The 18694-nt window shown below is 38.3% G+C and overlaps 1 protein-coding gene across 1 annotated transcript in view; it reads left to right on the forward strand.

Annotated features, from left to right (window-relative positions):
- Positions 1–18694, forward strand: part of ABCC4 (ATP-binding cassette, sub-family C (CFTR/MRP), member 4) — a 142558-nt gene that overhangs the window by 91518 nt on the left and 32346 nt on the right. Inside the window, 6 exon segments of the mRNA XM_009325566.1 lie at positions 1898–2048; positions 2689–2808; positions 6300–6410; positions 7907–8007; positions 10204–10395; positions 14712–14867. Of these exon segments, the coding sequence (XP_009323841.1) occupies positions 1898–2048; positions 2689–2808; positions 6300–6410; positions 7907–8007; positions 10204–10395; positions 14712–14867 (831 nt within the window).

Raw genomic sequence — 18694 nt, forward strand, 5'->3', positions numbered from 1 at the left:
GGTGAGGAGTCAGGGTGCTTTGTTTTGCTTTGTGCTGACATAACTGTGTGCATAATTGATCCAAGTGAAATACTGTGCACTCTCGCTGCCACCTTACCTCCTCGTGATGAAATCTAGGTAAAATGTTTGCAATCTACTGTATGTATCTAGAAGGTCAAACAACACGATGCCGTCAACACCTTAACCCACAGATGAGCAGTGTAGTGGTAATGCATCTTCCTTCAGAGGTCCTGCCCCATACCTACCCTATAGCTATTTTCCTTAATAGATTTATGAGACCCTATAATGTGCTTTCAGGATCTGTGAGATGCAAGGCTGTTACGCTGATAAATCTTCTATCATGAGCTAAGATCTTGCCTAGAGCCGAAGGCTGAATTGTGCTGACTCATGCAGTTGTAATGCGTAAGGTGTGTGGGTTTGCTGTTTGGTCAGGTGAAATTAGGGTAAAGTCAGAGAAGCCTCAAGAAAAAAGAGAGGTAGGGGAAAAGGTTGTGCTTGGTTTGGCTTTAGAGCGTGTGCGTGGGGGCTACCAGAAGCGCAACAGGAAATGCAATGTTTCGTAGGCACTTCCATTGAAAGTGTTTGAAAATCCAGTATCCGACCTTAGCTGACGTGTTGCTTAACTTTTCCAACTCGATGCACAAATAAAGGGACGGAAGCCTTTTTGCTATAAGACACACGTTCTCAGGACCCAGTGGTCACTAATGCATTTCTGGCATCCAAAAATCAGGCAGCCACAAAGTTCAGCTGGAATCTACTTGTGTGTCGTATGTGATGATGAAGAAGGTGGGTCCTTTGCAGTCCATAAAATGGAGACATTTTAGAAAATATTGTCATTTCTAAGGAATTTGTTAATGAAAATAATACAGGAATTTAGTGTTGAGCTAGAATTTCAGTTGTCTGGTTTTTGTACAGGGTGGGTTTCTTGTTGTGTGTGTGTGGGTGTCCCTTTTTTAAGGAGCAAATGGACACACCTGATGTCAGTATGCCAGGACTCCTGGCATGCATGCATGCATGCATACGTACATAGCTGGTGTTCTGAAAGAAATTTGTGTGCAGATACTGCTTTTCATAGTGAAAGTTTGATGTGAAGGATGTGAAGTGGTCTGTAGGAAATGTGAGATTTAATTCAGAAAGTTGGGCCAGGATGCACTGTCCTAAGCAACAAAGCTTCATTCCACATTATATCTAGTTTTCTAAGAGTAAATTCAGGTTTAGCCCAGCTGTTCATCTCGTCCTCTTAAGTAAACCTGGTAAAATGAGCCTCTTGTGACACTTCTCCTTGCAGTGTTTGATGTTTTCATCTTATTTGTAACTTTTCCAATGCAGTCCTTTGGGAAGAGAAAGCTCACTTTCTCTGATATTGGGTTTTCTTTTTAAATGGGACAAAGCTGTTTTTAGGAAAAAAGTTACAAGTCTGTGTTGAAAGTCGGTCTTCCAGCTGTCAAGTCTTTCAACTGAAAGTCAGTCTTTTCCCAGTTTCTTTTTACCTGGAGTGAAAAAACATATCCCTAATTCACCATATAGCTTGGATCCATTAAAGATTAGTTGTCTATTTCATTAATCATCTATTATTTTGTTACAGCAGCCACAGAATAGTCCACAAAGTAAGACACTAATGTTCAGTCAACCAGTTTTGTAAAGACATTTCTTAAAGAACAAATAATGCAGAAGAAAACCATAAACTGCACAATTAGTCAAATTAGGTATTACTGTAATTTCTTCAAGTTGCTTAAAAATAGATGTCGCTCATATGTTATACAATGCATCCACTCTTAAATTTGGTAGTTACGTTTAAATATTTAAGTGTTTCAGTAGTGTTAAATAGTTTTATACTTGTTTTAAATTAAATTCTTCTGGCAAAGAGGTTTTTTACTTTGTTTCTATTGTGTTGCAGACTCTCCTACAGATTTTTGGTGTGGTGGCTGTGGCTGTGGCAGTGATTCCTTGGATACTCATCCCCTTAATTCCACTATTTATTCTTTTCATTTTTCTCCGACGATATTTCTTAGACACTTCAAGAGATATTAAACGTCTAGAATCCACAAGTATGTAGTTTGGCGGGACTTAATGTTAGTTTGAACCCTGCTTATTATTATGTGAAATGCTAGTATTTTATAGACAATCCATCAAAGATTTTTTTTCTTTTGCTATGCAAATAGCTTCCTAATTGCCTTGGTTCTCAACTAGTGAATTACATGCTTAACTCCTGTTTTGCATAATGATAAACCTTAGGTATGTCAGTTTAACTATCTGTAAGTAAAGCTAGTTAAGAACATGCTAAGTTGCTGGTCTTTGGGACCTTGCATGCACATACTCATGGTGTTTCTGACCTGATCTGACTCTTGTGCCTGACTTCAGCTTGACTATGATATGAAATATTAAGCATTATGAATAACAAACATGGGTGCCTCATGTCATTAATAAAGCTCAAATAATTTCTTTGGTGACAGTTATTGTTAAAAACACAAGACATTTTTGTATAAATTAATCTGCCTGGCTGTCTGACTGATTCTAATTGAGTAAGAGGACTTTGGTTAAAGATAGCACATATTTATTCTAAAAGGATGCAGTGCAGTAAATCGTATGGTTAAATATAAAGTAGTAGGATTAAAGATTAGTGTGGTACAAAAAGAATTAAATGTAGTCCTTCAGCTATTGCTAAGTTACTCTCATTTCCCTTTGTAGCTCGAAGTCCAGTGTTCTCCCACTTGTCGTCATCTCTCCAGGGACTTTGGACTATTCGGGCTTTGAAAGCAGAGGAAAGATTTCAAAAATTATTTGATGCACACCAAGACCTCCACTCAGGTTTGTGATGAATTGACGTGAAAAATCAAATACTTCGCTCTGTAGGAGGGAAATATCTTATGCCCTCAGCGGCATGTATATATAATGTACATTAAAATCAGTAGGAACTGTGCACTTGTCTCTTTAGGGTAAAATTTCTCTGTTAGAACAAAAAAGTTACTATCTGTCTAGATTTTGAGAGTTTACTTTGGGCTGTAATATAATTTGAGATACCCACACATATGTTTTAAGTGTCGAAGATAAACATTTTAAAGTATGCCTGATAAGAATATTTAAAGAATCATTTTTGACATTTTCCTGGATTCTATCTTTAAGAGAGAGAGAGGGAAACAAGCAATATTATGAAGCTTTTAATATTAAATAGTGTGCTAGGACTGGGCAGAGATGGTTAATATAAATCATCTTGGAAAAGTTTCCTAAATCTCACTTCTTTTTTACTTTGAGCAGCTTTCAGGGCTCAAATCTAATATACGGTATTAACATGACCAGAAGGTGTAAAATATTAATATTCTGCAAGCATGAATAATATAATTCAGGTTTGCGCTGTGATTCTTTACCTTCTGTCAATTAAATGTTGTCTATTACAATGTTTTTCAAGATGCAGCACAATGCAAGTTTGCAATTTTGTGTTTGTTAGGTAAGATCTTGAATTTTCTCTGTCGTAAGACATACAAGTATATTCTATGGCTTTTTTGTAATTTGTAGACTTCTAAGGTTTCAGACCAGATCAGTTGATCTTTTCTGAAGTACAGTTTATCACAGGCTGTAGAATCATGCACACTGACCTCCGTGTTGAGCCCAGTAACTTGTGACCGGGGAAACATATCTTCCAGGGAGGCACCTTTAGCTTTGAATTCCCCATTTCTTAGTATTTTCAAGTCGCTAGTTATCTGACCAAATCAATTTTACAGTAGCTGATAGCGAGGGAACACAAAGTTGTTTTTTAAGCTTTGTATTAAAAGACATCTTTAGTCAATAAACTGCATATAAAAGTTTAACTATACAAAGAGGACCGTGACCTTTAAAAGAAATATTTTCTTCTATTTTAAGGTCAGATCTAAGGAACATAAACACACTATTTTCCAGTCAATTTTATGCATCTCTCTAACAAAACTGTCAGTAAGACCCCTCCTGGGCAGTTCAGGAAGGCTGAGGAAACTGGACTTGTTCAACTCACAGAAGAGAAGGCTTACAGAGGGTTTAATAGCTGCCTCCCAGTACCTGCAAGGATGGTATCAAAAAGATCGTCAGGCTCTTCACAGTGGTACATGGTGGGAGGAGCAAGAAAACGGGTATAAGTTGAAACAAGAGAGGTTTAACCGGGATACAAGGAAAAACTTTTTCACCATGAGGACAGTCAAGCAGAGGAACAGGTTGCCCAGAGATGTTGTGCAGGCTCCATTTATGGAGATTTTCAAGACTTAAACTGCATAAAGCATGCAGCTACATGGTCTGACCTCAGAGCCGACCCTGCTTTGAGCAGGCGGTTGAACTAGAGACCTCCTGAGGTTGCTTCCTTCCTGAATGATTCTTTGATACTAAATGTGTGCAAGCAATAGCCGACAGAAGAGGATACCTTTCATACTAGCTGACAAAGTTGGAGTCCTGGGTTCTTAAGTCTCCCAAAGAGCTTTAAATTCTTTCCTGCATCGCAGAAAGCTCTCCCAGCCAGCAATGGTTTTGTTTAGCGCTTTTGGCTGGAGCAGTATCCTCCTCTATTTAGGGCTGAGCCTGGGAAACAGGACACTCGCTTTGAACCTTCTTTCAGGGATGCCTATGAATTTGATATTGAATAATCTTTAGATAAAAAAAAATCTAAAAGGCATGCTGAGGTTTGACCAAACCTAAGTTTCCTTCCTGCCAGTGCAACATCTCTATAAGGAAGCTCATGAGTCATCAGAAGTTACACCATGATGAGTCTTTGTTAGTCCCCATGATTGCCATATTCCTTCCTGTATGCACAGTGACCCCAGTTACATAGGGAGGTTGCAGAATGACCCATCTCAAGCTGGCAGTTTAGTGCACCTTCCTGGACAATGGGATCAATGGAGCAAAACCTTGGAGCTGAAAAATCTACAACTCAAGTGTCCAATTTCCTGGTCTTATAAGTGTACTATTACACCAAAAATGACCTTTCATGTCACCAGGAAGCTGCTGTAGGCTGTTTCCAGGGACACTTGGCTCCTGGGTTTCAGAGAGGTACCTAAATTATCAGGGTGAATTCAATTTCTGGAACTAGGTTTGTGACGATGCAGCGCGCTCTTCTGCATGTCATTCCATGTGCCTAGGTGTATGACTGTCTATTAGACCATATCAAATGTCTTGTTTAATGAAACCAGCTGCTAAATGTGTGGTCAGGCATATGCAGTTAGAGTTGATGTAAATGGGACTAAGAGGTTACCAGCTCTGGACCTTACCTGGCTGCCTCTTGTCATCCTCCCTTTTTCCTTCTGCTGCCCTCCAGAAGTTAGATGGAGTTCTGTTGGCTGAACTGTTGATTTAATCACTCCGTAATCTGGCTATCCAAAATGATCTGGCTTAAAACCAGACTTACCTCCTCCCTTTTTTTATAAAAAGAAGGATTTTTTTAATTTGAATATTTCCCAGCACTGGGCTAAGGAACAGTGACACAGTTGAAACAGTACTGATCTTTAGCACGGAGTAATGACAAGCAATGCAGAAAGGGTTGGAATGGTAACCTTCTGTTGTGACTTGTTAGCAGCTGGAACAATTCATCTGACTGCAGCCTAAGCAATAAATAATGCCATACTTTGTTATGGCTACTTGACTTATGTTTTTGGCCCTGAATTTAGACACGTTGCCTTCTGTATTGCAATGTCTTTTCCTGCTGTCTCCTGTATCTTGTACTGTAGCATATCTATCTGTGATGGAATTTAGCACCAAATTGTGGACACCTGGATGTGAGTGCCCAGTGGAGATGTCCACCTGTGAGCTTCTCCAGAAGTAGATATGTGCTTTTAGTCAATTGAATAGCTCTTGTAGTTCCACTGGCTGTATTGAGTAGCTTTTATGGGAGCTTAACCAGCTGCACCTGCCTTTTAAAGACTTGGCTCTGGCAGTTGTGTTGTGATATGTTCTAGCTAAAAGCCTGTAGACGGTAGTCCAGCTACAGCAAATGTAGTTGTACTTCTGCTTTTTGTATAAGACTCCCGAGTCCACTAGAGTTAAAAAAAGGCTTCCATTTTAAATAAATGGACCACGCTTCAGGCCTTGACTGTGTTTCTTTTTCTTCCTATTACTGTTCGCTATATTAGCTGTGGTTGCTATTAGTGTGAAAACTAGGTTAGACCATTTCAGGAAAACTGGACAACATTCTGATCATCATCAGTCCATAAAGTCGTGCACTTGAAGATGGCAACGTGGTTTTTTTTAACAACTTATAATAGCAACATGAATTAATTTAATAATAATTATATGGCTTTGTTTTCTAATAATCCACTGTTCTTATGTCTTTTTAAAATACACTTTAGAGGCCTGGTTTCTGTTTTTGACAACCTCGAGGTGGTTTGCTGTGCGTCTGGATGCCATCTGTGCCATTTTTGTTATAGTGGTTGCTTTTGGTTCCCTGCTCCTCGCCAAGAGTAAGTACAGATGTTAGAAAAAGTTCATCCAGTAATTACCATGTATAGTAATGTCTAATTCTTTTTCATAGTTTGCTGTTTCTAATTGTTTAAGGACTGTAATTAAGTTAAATGTTTCTTTCTAGATCATGATCTCTTCCTCAGTCTAGGGCACTGCGTCTGTATCTGCTTTCCTGCAAATACTGGAGGCAGTTCAGTCATCTTCTGGGCTTAGGCATGCATCTACCATCATCCCCAAATGTGCAAACAAACTTGCAGATCTGTAGTCTTCACTTTGGAGATTCTGGCTTTCAGAGCAATAACAACAAATAAATCTTTTTCTTTTTCCCCACCTTTGCCTTTCTTTTTTGGGCCTACAGGGCTTTGCTTTTCATACTGAAACACCCACAGTGCTGCTGCTTAACAACTTTTTTGCTGTCTACACATGGCACAGTAGGCCAAAAGGCAAGCTAAAATTCCTAGGGATACTCTTCTAGTATCTTGGATCAGCAGGATAGGCCAGTTCCAGAAAGAAAATCGCCTTGTAATAATACATTTTATGTTCACTGTCACTCATGAACTGTCATTAGAGTATGCATCATCCAGGATGTAATTGGGTTAGGTGTACTAGAATGAGATAGTAATCTAAAATATGAAGGAAGAAGTAATTATCTTGGACATGAAAATTAGTGCTAATTTGCTGGTTTTGTTTCTTTTCTTTTTCCTTTGGAGAAGTTCTGTATATGCAGGTGTGTGTTAAAATTTGAACACTGTGCTGCTCAACACTGAAAATTTTGAGCTAGGTTTGATGTTATTCGAATGCAAAAAGACAAGTCAAAACAATAGTCCTGAATCTTTCCTTGCCTCTGGATAAGGAGTAGCTCTCTTGAAGTCAATAGAGCTATCCTAGGATAAAGTTCAAGTAAGTCAGAGGACAATCATGCTTAATATTGGGGCAGACAGAATTCATTTATTTTGTGAGAGTAGACCCACTGAAGCAATAAATGCTTATATGAACACAGGAAGAAATATTCTGTCCTCTTATTTTATCTGATCGTTTACAAGAGTACAAAGTTGATGTAAATGTTCGTAACTTATTTTGAAATCATTTTATGCTCTTTTTTTTTTAAGTTTATTTATTTATTTATTTAGGTTTAGGGGCTGATCTAATTCCCTTAGAAAAAAAGTGAAAAGTTACTAATTCTCAGCCAGATTGGGATGACCATAACAAGTCTTGAGACTGAACCTCAGTTTTTAGATAAAATACCAGGCCAAGGAGAATTGGGATTATCTTTTCAAATATACAGACAAGTTCTAAAATATACCAAAAAAAAAAATGCAGCAAGTAGCTGTTCTGCCTGCAGCTACTCATTGCACAGATGGCAAGTACAGTGTAACCAAACAAAATTCTGGCTGTGATGTTTCCATCATGTAAGTAACCTCATGAAAGGAAACTTAACTAGAATTTTGTGTAATTACCGGTGTACCTATTTGATTCTTTTTTCTTTGTTCTGCAGCTTTGAATGCGGGGCAGGTTGGTTTGGCACTGTCCTACGCAATCACCCTCATGGGAACGTTCCAGTGGGGTGTCAGACAAAGTGCTGAAGTTGAAAACCTGGTAACATTTATTTCTTCCTTTTCACCTCTTGGTTCCTTTCCGTGGTTGTGACTTGAGGCCTTAAGGATGGGATTCTTCTTAATTAACTTAGGGCATTAATACCTTAGCAAGTGATTCTAGGGTATAATTTGTCTGACTGATTTTGAATGTCTGCTGAGATGAATTGTGCCCAGTGACTGTCCCTCTCCATTCATAGTAAGGGAGGCTTTATAATCTCCCTTTACAGCGGAAAGGAGACTGTCTAGTTACAGCGTAGACAATTGCATTGCAACTCATTAAAATGACAAGAAATTAATCCCTCTCTATAAGTGAGATTTATTTTAAATGATTTTTTTTTAGGTTTGGGATTTTTAATTTATTGTTATTTATTATTGCATTTTAAAACTTGATTCATATCCCTCATGGCATTTTTTTAGGGTCCTGTTAATTCGTTGTAAGGGCTTATATCTTCTTAATTTGTTTTAAGTTAACAAATATTTGAAGGTATTTGTTTATATTTAGGTGAGAGGATTGTGTGTTTTCCAAAATATGTAAAGTAAAATGCCTTCCACCAATTTACAGTATTTACTAGCATGTTCTAGTTTGCCTATTTACTTTTTAAAGTTAATAGATAAGAAAAAAAAGACTGTAAAAAGAACATACTGAGCATAAACCTGTTTTTTTTTGTGTTGTGTTGACAACTGAAGGTTCCTTGTAATTATGATTTGCTGACCATAGTCTAGGAAACACATGTAGTTCTTCTGTGGAAGTTACAAAGCCATGTTTACTAACAGATAAAATTAATAATAATGCTAGATTTGTATTTTTTTGTCTAGCACATTGCTTCTTCAGAGCATTTTTCAGACATGAATAAACTAGTGGTGACAGACTTCCATGAGAAATGGGGAGAAAGCTTTCAGGTTTTTTCGTACTAGTTGGGAAGTTTTGGAAGTGTCAATCTGTGGGACTCTCTTATGTAGTGAGTTACTCCCTTGGAGGCTGTGATTCAGAAATACTTCGGAGGAGAAAGGCTTGCCATTCACTAAGCTGGCTTTGATGTGGAATGTTAATCGTTTTATGGAGTTATGATTAGCATCGACTTCTTTGACAGGTGGACATCCACCAAAAATCTCTTCTTATTAAAGGCTGACTACATTTGGGGGAGGCAAGAACATTTCCTCTCTATTCTACTCTGCCACTCCTTCCTTACATGTTTTTCCTTGGAGCTTATTTTGTAATGTGGAAAGTGTAGGTGGCAACGAGGTCAGAGAACTTGCTGCCTGGTGACCTCTGCTGTTAAAGCCACTCCAGGCAAGATAAGCATACTGGATATCTTTGTGATGGAGGGTTGGGGTTTTTTTTCAGAATCTGTCTAAGAGCAGATACAGTTAAATAAAATCAATTGTGTTGAGAAGATGTATGGGTGAGGATGCGCACCAGAGCCTAAACAGAACGTTTATTATTTTCCCAAGGGGAAAAAAGTGTATAGATAGCTCAACTTCTGATTCTCTTCCTTCCCCTAAGATTAGAGACATCAGCAAATATTGCAGTTTCTTTCATATCTGGCATAAAATACATAGGAAAATGAGTTTTATTGCATCTAAGCCACTAATAATGTGGTGACTGCTATCTTGGATTGTGGAGTTGCTTGTGACAAACATATTTAAAAGATTTGCTGGGGATTCCTGCAGTGGTAGTGATGAGGACAAAAAAGGGATGATGAAGCCAGTAACTTGATGCTAGTAGCTATGGTGGGTCTGCCTGTAGCTCATATGGCAGCTTCATTTCTAGCTTTGTCTTCCCAGCACGCAGCAAAATGGTGTCATCTTAGCCAAGACTGACAGACAACTCTCATAGCTTAGATTTCTTAATACTTATGCACATACTTAGATTTGTAATTAATCTACTGATTAGAAATGAATGCTTGTGTATGGATTTATGTATTATGATAGATTTGGGTCTGTAGTAGGACATGAGATGCATTCTTTCCACTTTTTCAGTGGTATAAAGTAAGCATAAACTTATGGTACCAAATACTGGTACCAAATACTCTTATCTGCGCTTAAAAGAAAAACTCTGGAATAATTTGCATTGAATCTTTATAGTAAAAATACACACACACACACATATATATACATGCAATATTTGCAATACGTGCAATAAGCTGAAATTTTTGTGTGTATATATATATATATATGTCTTCTTTCCTCCCCTTAGATGATATCGGTAGAAAGAGTAATGGAATACACAGAACTTGAAAAAGAAGCTCCTTGGGAGACCAACAAGCATCCACCACCTGAATGGCCAAGCCAAGGAATGATAGCATTTGAAAATGTTAACTTCACTTACAGTCTAGATGGACCTTTGGTGTTAAGACATTTGTCTGTTTTAATTAAACCAAAAGAAAAGGTATGTATATGGCTGTCTTTGGCCATTCACAGAAATTAAGCAAAGATGGTAAGTTGACAAGAAGCTGTGTGATAAAAATACATTATAAAATACACGGACGTTAGGAAATTAGTAAGTGTTCTTTTAAAAAATAAGCTTTAATCATATTTAACAGCAAAAGTTGGAACCTATTTATTTCCTGTAAATGTAGCATAAATGTGTCTGGGAACATGACATTTCTGTCTGTCAAAAGAAAGGGTTAAATATATTTGATAATTTTTGGATAAGATTTGGATTTCATCAGAAAGTGGCAGACATTCAAAATACAGACTAAGCCCAAAATGTTTGTTCATATCCAAAGCAAATGGAGCTGCATTAGGAAACTGAGGGTGCAGTAGGGGGAACGTAAATGGAACGAAGGGTGTCAGCACACAAGGTGAGCAGAGACAATTGAAAATAAGGAATGTATATGCTCTTGCACAGAGCCCCGAATGGAAAAGAGAAGAAAGAAATACAAATCAGTTGCATAAGTTTAGAATTAGGGATTTTATTTCAGTTCCTTTCGGCTACCAATCCAATTAACTGTTGCTCTTAATTAGATTGGTAGCCAAAAGAAACGTAGAAATAAAACTCTTCCTCCTCTGCAAATTTGACTCTTCCTCCCCAACTTTGACACCATCGCAATTGAAAGAGTGCTGCAGGGAATGTCTCCCCCACAGACAAAATTAAATTAGAGCCCTGCAGTGTTAATTTGTGCTTCGCTACATTTCAAATGCACATGTACTTTTTTGATTAGGATATCTTCCCTAGGAGGCTGGTTCAACTCTCTACAATCATTCCCCTCGCCTCATTTGTAACATGCTTTTCCATTCAGTCCCAAACCTGTTTCGTTGCTCAAGTGGACCTTTTTAATAACGCATGTTACCAGAATTCAACCCAACTTTGCTGCATGGAGATGATCTCATGGAATTAGGTATGGGTGAGTTAAAATGGTGTTTAAGAAGAAGAGCAAAAGGGATGTTTATCCACCCTCTACTTTTCTTGCCTATGGGCCGTCTCTTTAGGTGTTATATATCACTCCAATGTAATAGCAGACAAGAAGATTTACATTTCTTAGTGAGAGACAGAAATAAAATAAAATTAAAAACGGAAGCAAGAGATATTAGCAGTGTATGACTCAAGCCTTGGTGGGGGCAGGAGGGGGAGAGATGACTGGGGGTATTTATTTTTGCTGAGTGGTTATGCTGTGGTTTTGTCATCCTGAAGTGAATTTGCCCAGCTTGAGAGTATTGCCAAGAACTTCATGTTTGTTTTCTGTGATGCTTTGCACAATACTGCAGTAGACTGCCACTGTGTAAAATAAATCTCCTAAGCATCTGTGCCCCTTATATTGGTTTTAATTATGGAGAAGCGTCTCTTCAGAACCAGGTTTCCAGATCCACTAGGGATTCTGCCCATGCGGCTGTCAGTGAGAGCTCCTATGCCTGCTCATACCCCTGGCTCGTACAGACTTCTGGTGGCTGCAGTGCCACTGGCAGGATGAATGAGTTTAAGCTTCTGCCGTGCTTGTAGGGTGGGTTTTTTTGGCCACCCCAGCACCCAGTTTGGGGAGCTGTAGGTACAGTAAGAATGGAGGAGGTGATTACTGGCAGATCACTCATGGGTTAGGGTCTTTTTTGATCTGCTTGTGTCAGCGTTCAGTCGAAGCAGGCTAGGAAGGACCCTCTGTTTTAACATCTTTGCTAACGTAGCGGAGTCTGCCAGAGACAGACCAGGGAGTGCTCACGTAAGGAGCTCTGCCAGCAGCTGGCTGTGATTAACCTCTTCAGCTACTATAGCTGCAGCAGGAGAAGGTTAGCATGTGCAGGCTTGGTTTTTAAACACCACTGTCTTTGGTTTAGGGTGCTTATGAATGCTTATTGACTAATATAGTGTTAAATGCACCTTGTCCTGACAGATCCTAAATCTGAGGGTATGGCTACATGAAAAAGTTAGGAGGGTGAGGGTCTAGATTTATGGCATGGCAGCTGTTCGCATAAATACTCTCACAGCGTAGCACGAAAGGGAAGTTGCCTGAGGGATAACAAAGACACGGGCAGTTTCAGTGGAGTAGCTGACATGCTGTAAATCTCACTCTCATTTTTGTGCAGCTCTTACTTTGAAGTACAAGTGACGCTTGAGTAATGATGAGCCCAGCGTAGCAGGTGTACTCCTGTGTATGCACATGGCTTGCATCGGGCAACAAAATCCTGGCCATATGATTCCTGTTAGGTGGCTGGGACTCCCATCTGCAGACCGTCGCTGTGTTTGCACTGGCTATGAACATGGCCCTCTGAAAAATAAAATGTCTAAAAAAAAAAAAAAGTGTATACTGAGAGCTGTTTCAAATTCATGTCAATTTTCAGCAGCCTGTAGTCAATTGGACCAAAAATACAAATAGATTCCTCTAAATACTGAAGAGCATAGTCCTTTCATTTGATGCCAAACTGAAAGTGGGATTTTGACAATATGCAGAGCAGCTGCATTTTTATTTTAAGTATCAATGTATTTTTTATGTTTTTTCTTTATATCCTTAATACAATACTTTGTATCACTGACATTTACAGAGAAACAATTGAACTTTTGTTTTCACAACTCTGGGTGTCTGTGTTCTCCATTCAGCGTTTTCTTTCTGAGCTGTAGTGTAACTGTTCTGAACTATTTTTCCTTTGTTTCACTGATATAATTTAGAATACTAGGCATTTTATCATTTATTGTAACAGATTTGCTTAGATTAGGCTGTATCTTTAATAAGCACTGTATAAATATTAATTAGTTTATATACAATAGTACAATAATGAATTGTTGGATGAAATTGTTGAATCGGAAAATAGAAGTAGAAAATACCTTTTAGATTATGCAGAGTAAGTTGCTCCTTGCAATATACTTTTTTAGTGTTTTGTTTATTTTTGATCTAATGTGGGCACTGCTGCTTTGTCTGAGCTTAATGTCTCTGACGGGTAGAAAGTTTCTCCTTGCTCTTCGATGTAATGTTTCCTGTGCTTAATTTCATTCCAGCAGTCATTACTGCATACGTCTGAGTGTCTCAGGCAGTGGGTAATTGCCCTCTGGTGTCTGTACGTATACTCATGAAGGTTTTCATGTTTCTTCCTCCCTTCTGCACCCCAATCACTTCGCCAGGCTGTATTGTACATGTTTAATCCTCATAAATCCTTCCTCATCAAATCAGTATCTCCAACCCATATTAATTTTATGTTGCACTTCTCTGAACTCTTTCCGGTGTGTTGATTTCTTTCTGGAAATGTAGCGATTAGAACTGAGTGCAGGAAATAATAAATCCTGCCAGATCAGATCTGTGTAGAGGGTTACTCCCATCACCTTCTCTGATACAATTGATTACTGTACATTGTTTTCTGTAGGAATCATTTACCTGAAGACAACATATAGAAAAAGAGTTTGCTGTTCAAGTAGTAGTTAATCACCACTAATTATATGTCTCCTCTCATTTATTAATGAGCCTACTTTCTCCCAAGTGTTGGTTTCATATGAAATATTTGTAGGATTAACCCCTTGTCATTAAAGTTAGCGATCCCATATTTTGCGTTTTCTCTACCTCCTTCTTCTGAAAGTGTTACTTTTTCACATTGCATACAGCTTCTGATTTTTCTTTGGGAACATGTATTTTATTATTCACTGTCTCTCCTGTTTGGAAAGGAATTGCAGCTTGCTCATGTGGCCTTGTAGTTTCAGTACTTGTGTCCTCTCTGTTGAAGCTGTCTGAAGCATGAATACAATTTATAATCCTCCTGCTAGTTTTGGCTTTATTTTGGCTACTTTGACTACTTTGAAGTACTTCACCTTAACCATGCTAACCAAAATCAGTCTTAGTTATTTAAAATGGGAATACTGTTCATACATTGTTCCCAAAGTGCTTTATGGGAATCCTGTATTGGATTGAGAAGTAGGTGCATGCCTGAAATGATTTGCCTAAGATCGCCCGCCAAACCAGGTTTAGTATAAAAATTAGCAGCCTTGAATCGCATTACTCTATACACCAAGCCGCTTTATCTTGTTTACACAATAAAACACCACACATTAAGGGAAGATCTTTCACCTTTGAATATGATCCAAGAAATTGTTGGGTATCCAAATGTCACCTGAATCCAAACTGATTTGGGGGGAGGTTTTTCCCTCTCGAAAAAATGTTAATTATGAAGAAGTTTTATTTGGTGCTTGCTCTACTATAAATCCTGTGATGTTGTAAAACTGTTGCTTGACATATTAGTTTATCCTGAAAAGCTCATGATTTAATTGTACAAGCTTGGCTTGCTCTGTAGGTTGGAATAGTGGGAAGAACCGGAGCTGGGAAAAGCTCTCTGATAGCAGCCCTCTTTCGCTTGGCGGAACCCGAAGGAAGGATTTGGATTGATAAGTACTTGACATCAGAGCTAGGACTCCATGACTTGCGGAAGAAAATTTCAATTATACCTCAGGTAAGAGAGTGACTTGGTCTGCTATAAACATTTTCAATATAATGCTGTAGTATTTAAAATGCTGTGCAGGGATATATTCCCCCTGCACGCCTGTATGCAGTAGACACAGAAACTTTAGCAAGGTGTTATTCTTACTTGAGTAAGGTCTTGATTATTTTGAGATAAACAGAATCAGCTTTGGGGACTGGAGCATTTTCTTCCTAGTTTTGTCTTCTGTCTGTTCCTCTGGAATATTTGTGAGTAGGTGTTAGCGGTATGCTGTCCTCCTATAGTCTGGGAAAGAGCAGAGAAAATTTGACAGGAATATACCAAGCTTCAGCAGTTCTATGAAGTCACTTGATCCTTTGGCAGCAATTCCTGCCTGATGTGTTGCCTGAAGCTTCCTTAGTAAGGGACTTTGAGGGACCACTTTCACTTCTGTAGTCACCCCTGTACAAACTGACTGAGGCTAGATCTAGAAAGAGCAAACGTGCCAACTAGAAGTGAGCTTTTCCATTGTTTGGAGAAGGTTGGACAGGAGGAGAGCAGAGGAATGGACAAGAGAATGGGTCATTATGATCCATAAACAAAAACTTGGTGAGCTTTAGAAGCTGAATGCAGGAAAGGCTGCAATGCAGGAAAAAAAATAAGACGGTGTTGGGATGGTGGACAGCTCATCTCTGGTGCTGGCGCAGAAGAAAGGATGTTCCAAGAAGTCCAGTAGGTCACAGGTCTTCTCTTCTGTGGTCTTACTTTCAAATGAGACATTGAATCAGAGAAGGGTTATATATAACCTCAAAAATTCCTGAAGGCAGAGCCTGTGCAGGTTACCATGTTTCATGAGAGCTCTGATCTCTTCCATGATCATTTGCTCCTCACTGGAGGGGGAGCGAGAGGGAAAAGCTCATATGCTGCAAATGCAAAGTCACATTTTTGGCAAATAATTTGTCTGGGATGTTCTAGCAGGTAGATAGAACAGTAGGCTGGAAACCAGAGGAATTTGTTTGCCGTGTTTGGTGTTAATTCCCACATCTCTATTTTATTACAGAAGCTGTATTTAGAGTCCTTACACCATCTTTGTATCTGAATGTTTGCTAGCCTGTTGGCAGGATGGCATTCAGAGTGTATTACTTTCTTTAAATTGAAAATCTGATAAAAATGGTAATGAACAGTGGTTCTAAGCCTCTCTTGATTACCTGCTTTTTTTTTTTCCTTTCCCAAGAATAGGAGTCAGAGAGAAGAAGCAGGTATGCTATTATCAAAAAAAAAAAAAAAAAAAGTACTCCCCCAGCAATCGGATTGTTGCCTAATGCAGGATGTCTTTTGTTTCTGCATGCTGAAGGCTTTGTTATTGCACAGTGGAGGTACTCACTGGAACTAGACATCTTTTATATGTAAAGAGGACTTTATGTGGATTTAGGTTCTATTTTTTTGTTTGTGTGCAGCGTTCTTTTCTCCCGAAAGTAGATGATCGTCAGTTCATTCAAGGTCTACAGCTTTTTGAAAGCCTTGTCCGTAGCTATTGAGGGTGATTTCTACGTTTGGAAGAATTCAACCCAGCTGAATAAAATAGAGTACTGAGACAGGAAAACTGCTGGTCAAATACAGTTTCTACATGTTGAGTGATGCAGATGGTCAAAGTTCACTGCATTTAATTATACATGTGTGGTTTTCATACACTATTTTATTGACATGGTTGTAAAACTATTTTAATCCAGTTGAATTCTGTGACTTTTATCAAGTTTATATGATAGGGTTTTCATCATGGTCCCAAAGGGTTTTAAGTGTCCAAAGGCTAGCAGGTAGCATTTCTTTTCCACGTAAGGGAAGACTTGTTTCCACTAAAAATATGCAAAACTATGAAGTGGTGGTAGTAAGAAGAAGAGGAGGGTTTGGAATAAGGTTTATACTATAGTAAACTGAGTGATAGGCATTGTCTTGTACTGTGTTAATAGTAGTGTCAATAATAGAAATAGTAATGTAACATCAGGTAGTCACTTTGCAGTAAATATCTTCGTAATTATGTGGGAAGCTAAGAAACCAGAGGGAGAGATGCTTATTAAAATTATAACATAAAACATGCTAAACAGAACCATTCCTAGAGAGTGGTTCTTCAGGCAAGACTGAAGTTTTCTTATACGTAAGTTTAAATACCTACCTGGAGAAATAAAAATGTGCTTAGGCTTCTAATTGCTTGCTTGGATGGAGCTGTGTGAAGGTTGTGTTTGTAAATCTTTTCTATGCAAATGTTGTCTGCCTCCCTGACTGCAGGCATCTTTACAACAATTATTTACAGGTTTGTCTTATTACTTTCCTCTCATAAACCAGACTATTTTAAATAATAATCTCTGTCAGAAATGATAATTAAAAAATATCCTTATCTTCTGTTGCAGTACATGTCTATTGTTAGGACTTTTATAATAGTTTTGAACACTTTATAAATTCAGCCTCTTATTTTGCCAACCTAAAAAAATGGATTGAAAAGGAAAATAAATGTAACAATACCTTCAAAACACACCAAATGGTGTATTAAAATATGTATTGTTAAACAAATTACTTTCTAGGTGTTGTTGAAGAAAAATGTTCTTTAACCTGTTAGTGGTTGGGGTTTTTTTTAAATCCTTTTGTTCATTCAACAGGTTTTTAGCGACATGTTGCTAATGCAACAGATACTTCCAAATAATTGGCATGTTATGTCAAGAAATGCATACGTTCTTTTACATTGTTTGTGGCATCTTCTGTCTTTGTTAATCCTTTTATACCACTCTGGTTTAGAAATGAAGACACAATAAAAGGGTTAAGGTCTAAATTCTGTTCTGATTTGCTGCAGCCCTTTGGAGCTGGGCATCACTAGGGTTAGATGGGGCATAAGTCACAACAGAGGGTAATCTCGGAGTAAGCTGAACTTATCCAATGTAAGTTAGACTTTATTTCCTAGGGGAGAAAAAAAGAAAACATTTTGCATAAGATTTCTCCAATTTAAAGAAGACTGACAAGATGATGAATGGTCTCCATTTATGATTAGCATTATTACAGCTTTTGACTTCTTGTTGTCTTTACGTGTGGTATTAAGAAGAGTTTAGCCCTAAAGTTGTGTCAGTGTATGACTCTCAGGTCTGGCAACTCACATTGGTGAGTACTGATCTGTTGCTTAAGGAGTTCTGGACCAAAAGTTGTCTTCCTGCTTCTCAAACTCTACATTTTCCAGTGTGAATTGATTTGTGCCAGTTTGATTAATGATCTGTTATTGGTCTGACCAGGAACTGAAGTAGAACAAAACTTGCTTCGACCACAGGTAAACCCACATTGGTACCTGAATGGGAGAAGGTACTGATTTGACTCCCTGGTGTATTTTGAGTTAGAGCTTTGCCCAGCAGTGCTCCAGTTCTACATAAGTTTGCTTTGATGCTGTGGCAGTATAGATTTACTTCTATGTGTATAAGTTTAAACATTGTGTTGAAATGGTGAAAGCTGTGCCTCTTAGGCCCTGGTGGTAAAATTGAAGGGCTTTTATGGTATGAAATGAAAAAAAAACCCACAACCAAATGGAGAAGGAAAACCAAAAACGCATTGTGAGCTCTTTGATTCCTCTCTGGTTGACGTACTTCAAAAACAAGTTTCCAAAACTGCCCAAACATATTTAGGAGTGTGAGCTCATTGACAGTGGTAGTTGCTGGTTTTCATTAACAATACCAGGAGGATAGCAATGATTTCATGTAAGTATATATATATATATAGCTTGTGGCATCAAAACAGTGGCATGTAAGTACCCGTTTGAGTACCGACATAACTGTGTACAGCAATTTGCAAACAGACCTGTCCTGTTTGGTAAATTATCTTCATACAGA

This window comes from Pygoscelis adeliae, unplaced genomic scaffold (assembly GCF_000699105.1).
Source record: "Pygoscelis adeliae isolate BGI_AS28 unplaced genomic scaffold, ASM69910v1 Scaffold56, whole genome shotgun sequence".
Classification (NCBI taxonomy): domain Eukaryota; kingdom Metazoa; phylum Chordata; class Aves; order Sphenisciformes; family Spheniscidae; genus Pygoscelis; species Pygoscelis adeliae.